Source organism: Helianthus annuus, chromosome 6, assembly GCF_002127325.2.
Source record: "Helianthus annuus cultivar XRQ/B chromosome 6, HanXRQr2.0-SUNRISE, whole genome shotgun sequence".
Lineage (NCBI taxonomy): Eukaryota > Viridiplantae > Streptophyta > Magnoliopsida > Asterales > Asteraceae > Helianthus > Helianthus annuus.
The window spans coordinates 21,284,395-21,288,164 of record NC_035438.2 but is presented as its reverse complement, the minus strand read 5'-3'; the positions used below and the strand labels follow the sequence as shown (position 1 = coordinate 21,288,164).

Here is a 3,770-nt window from a genome sequence, read left to right as displayed (position 1 = left end):
GATTCGATTCTTAATCATGATGAAGTGGATTATTCCATGACTATAAAATCATTTATAACAGTGCATGATATTATATTTAATTAAAAAATTATCATATAATATTTAATAAAAAAATTCATCTTCAATTTATGATATATAATTTTTTATTAAATATTATATCCTCCCTCTATTCAGCACGCAAGCTAAAAAAATCCAACGAGAACGCTTTAACTCTTTTGCTAGCTTATACATAATCTTATAACACATAACTCAATTTTGTTATATAGAATTAAAAAAAAAATACAAATTCTTTTTCAAGTTTTTCCTTTAAATTACAAAAATATTAACTTTACCAGTTACCTCAAGAATTTCTATAATATAATTATATTGCTACAAAGCTACAAAGCTACAAACATGAAAATTGAAAACAGTAACTTTGACAACAAAACTAGCTAGTCACGAAAAACATCGAACCCTCTGAAAAAAAAAAATAGTCGACGGTTACATACAGTCAAGTAGCCAAGTAGGTACATTTCGTGTGAACCTGCATACACATAGCTTACACTAGTTTCATGCAGGGGCGGACCTAGGTAGAGAGTTGGGTAGGCGGGCGCACCCCTTGAAAAAATTAATTTGGTGTATTTTATATGGCAAAATCTCGATCGCACCTCTTGAAAATTTGGTTAAACCCCTCGACCGCACCCTAGAAAATAATTCATGGGTCCGTCACTGGTTTCATGAACCCCGATTAATAAAAAATACCAAATTCCACTTGATCTGCTCCCATGAACACCTTCATATTTTTAGTTTTTTACTCCAGAACTGCCTGTTGCTTATAACACTGATAACCCGAAATCAACTGTACCATATTTTATGTATTATGCTGGTTGTTGGCGACGGCACTCGTGTTATAAATACAGAATATTGTTAGTCTGTTTCATTTTCTGGTCGTGTTTAGGATTCTTCAGAGTCCAAATCTGGCTTTGAGGGATACTCCATTGAGGGGTACCCCCAAGGTTAAAAAAAAAACGGAAACGAGTTTTGAGGTGTTTTCCCTTCGCCTCACGAGGCGTAAGCCTCGAGGCGTAAGACCGAGGCGGTATTAATATATAAATATAAAAATTATATATATTTTCAAAAATAATAATACTAACTAATTTCATCATCAGATTCATCAAAATCATCAAAAACACACATAAAAAAGACATGAAATGCTTGAAATTGACACAAAAAGGCAAAAACATAAAAAACAACTATCAAAATCATCTGAGGCGCAGCTGCGCCTCAGCCCCTTTGAGACGCATATACAATAAAAATCACATGAGGCGCGCCTCAGACTCGATTTTTGGCCGTTTCGCCTCGAGGCGCACGCCTCAAGCGTTTTTTAAAACCATGGGTACCCCATTTTCATACTTTTGTAACGCAGATGTCCAAAACTGGTATGTTGTATTGAATCATTTAGGGAGCTTATCAACGACAGCTACAAGATGGACTTAATTATGATATGCCCACTGCATTCAATTGCATTAGCCTGCATATATGTTGCAAGTATGCTCAAAGATAAAGACAACACAACTTGGTTTGAAGTTTGAACAGCTACGAGTTGACATGAATATGGTACGTATTGAAACCCTAGTCTTGTTAGAATTGTTAGAATTCTCAAAAAAAAAAAAAAAAAAAACACACACACACACATTATAACTTGTAATTGTTAGAATTCTTGTTATAGAAGTAATATTATAAGAAAAAAAATCTAAGAGTAAATGAATAAGAACGGAAAGCAATCGTCATTATTTGGGCTGTGTTTTATCTCAACAAGTGTGGGTCAAACGGGCTGAAAGCCACCAAAAACTATCCTCCTAAATTGTATTCATTCAAGTTGTTGCAATAATATTGTTTTGTAATCATAATTAACGCATTATTGTTCTATAATTTTTTAATCAAATTGGATAAAAAGAATATGATTGTCAATCCAACCCAGCCCGTTTCAGCATTAAAACTCATCATTTCATAATACCCAACCCGTTTCAGCATGTACTAAGAAATTATGAATTTCAATCCTAACTTGTTTGACCCGCTACCCAAACTGCTAATTTCATGCTATCTTGATCATTTTTAAGTGTTCATTTGTTGTTTTTATTTCTCTTTCCCGGAGAAAACCGTTACAGAAAGTCGGAAATACTAGATTTTTACGACGACAACAAAATAATAACCGATGAGAAGGTAAACGCAGCGATGCAAATGTATAGGTTACCTACATATTTAACTGTAACATTTCTAGGGTAGTTTAGAGATTATAAGATTCGTATATGAAAATAATAGCACTATCACAAATAACAAAATCAAAATCTATAGGAAGAAAGATTCTACAGGGAATAGCGTTTATATTAAAGGTCATTACAAAATTTGATAATTATACCTGAAGCAAGAATACACATCTCCTAATCTTTACCCTTCTTTTTAGCTTGCTTCTTTGCTGCAAAACATTTAAGGCAAATTGGATTTAAATAATCCCAACTTTCTCAATTTGGCCGATAATAATCTCAACTCAGTTATTTGCCGATAATAATCCAAACTGGTCTACTTTTGGCCGATAATAGTCCGTCATTAAAAATAGCTTAACAGAGTTAAGTTTTTTTTCCGAATTACAAACCGATATTTTAGGGATTTTAATCAGAACGAGGATACGAGTCGATTTATGTAAAATTACCTTGAATCGGTGCTCCAAACAACTTGATTTTTGTCAATTGGAAGTTTAAACACCCGAATTGAAGCACCGTTTTCGTCGTTTGGGACAGTATTTCGTTACATCAATCAACTCGTATCCCCGTTCTAATCAAAAGCCCTAAAACATCGGTTTGTAATTCGAAAAAAAAAACTTAACTCCGTTAAGCTATTTTTAACGCAGACTATTATCGGCCAAAAGTGGACCAGTTCGGATTATTATCGGCAAATAAGTGAGTTGGGATTATTATCAGCCAAATTGAGAAAGTTTAGATTATTTAAATCCAATTTGCCAACATTATAGCATATTTTACATCCATAACACCAACACGAACAATGAATCAAAAAAATGTAGTTACCTAATTTCCGTTTAGCTTCAGATTTTGCAAAGAAGTCCTTCCATTCATCAGTCAAAACATAGATAAACTCATCTTCTTCATCTTCATATTGTTCATTTCCATCTTGCATCATCCTACGAACCAATCAAATCAAATCAAATACATGGTTGATGTAAGGAAATTACAACATAAATATGATGATGAGAGTGTACTTACAGCACTTGGGATTTGGAATCTGCATCAGCTTCAGGTGGTGGTATGGGGGGGTTAACATTAGGGTTATGTGGAAGAGGAATTGGGTGAAAATGAGAGGGGCAGGGAGGTAATAAGTGTCCGTGGAGGGGGCAATTAGGGGATAACTGTAGGTGGTGATGAGGGTAGCGGCCATGCTGAGGACAGTGTGGTGATACTTCCAGGCATTGGTGGTGGTTGTGATTGTGTGAAGGATGATCCATGGGGTTGGGTGGGTGGGTTGTTTTTGTTTACAACTGGTAGGTGGGTTAACTTGCTAGGTAGTAAAATTGTTTAGTTTTTTAAGTGTTACTTCTATTCTACTTACACAAATAATCATAAACTTCATCTTTGCCTGGGTTTGAACTTGAAACCTCTCAACTAAACCAAATGGGCTACCTCATATATCTTTTTTGAACAACCAACGAAATAAAAGTCTGGCAACTCGGGTAACCCGATAGCAAAAGGTGACCCTATAAACCTGCGACCGCAAACAGC

General features: G+C 34.9%; 1 protein-coding gene across 3 annotated transcripts; it reads right to left on the bottom strand.

Annotated features, from left to right (window-relative positions):
* Positions 1-1,218: 1,218 nt before the first annotated feature.
* On the bottom strand, positions 1,219-3,554 carry LOC110864951 (uncharacterized histidine-rich protein DDB_G0274557). Of its 3 annotated transcripts, XM_022114126.2 has the most exons (4): positions 3,258-3,550; positions 3,063-3,175; positions 2,399-2,455; positions 1,219-1,510 (listed from the first exon to the last, which is right to left on the bottom strand). In XM_022114126.2, exons 1-3 carry the CDS (start codon positions 3,494-3,496, stop codon positions 2,421-2,423), a joined length of 387 nt encoding a protein of 128 aa, XP_021969818.1. In that variant the 5' UTR covers positions 3,497-3,550; the 3' UTR covers positions 1,219-1,510; positions 2,399-2,420. The 3 variants fall into 3 exon arrangements, with proteins under 3 accessions (XP_021969818.1, XP_021969817.1, XP_021969816.1); XM_022114125.2 differs by lacking the exon at positions 1,219-1,510 and having other exon boundaries at positions 2,226-2,455; positions 3,258-3,554; XM_022114124.2 differs by lacking the exon at positions 1,219-1,510 and having other exon boundaries at positions 2,226-2,458.
* Positions 3,555-3,770: the final 216 nt, after the last annotated feature.

Bases quoted from the DNA above. Each gene is read 5' to 3' on its own strand.
- LOC110864951 (XM_022114124.2), bottom strand. From the start codon at position 3,496: ATGGATCATCCTTCACACAATCACAACCACCACCAATGCCTGGAAGTA. The intron at 3,176-3,257 runs GTAAGTACACTC...ATTGGTTCGTAG, and splicing joins GATTCCAAATCCCAAGTGCT to GATGATGCAAGATGGAAATG. The intron at 2,459-3,062 runs GTAACTACATTT...TTAAATGTTTTG, and splicing joins TGAAGCTAAACGGAAATTAG to CAGCAAAGAAGCAAGCTAAA.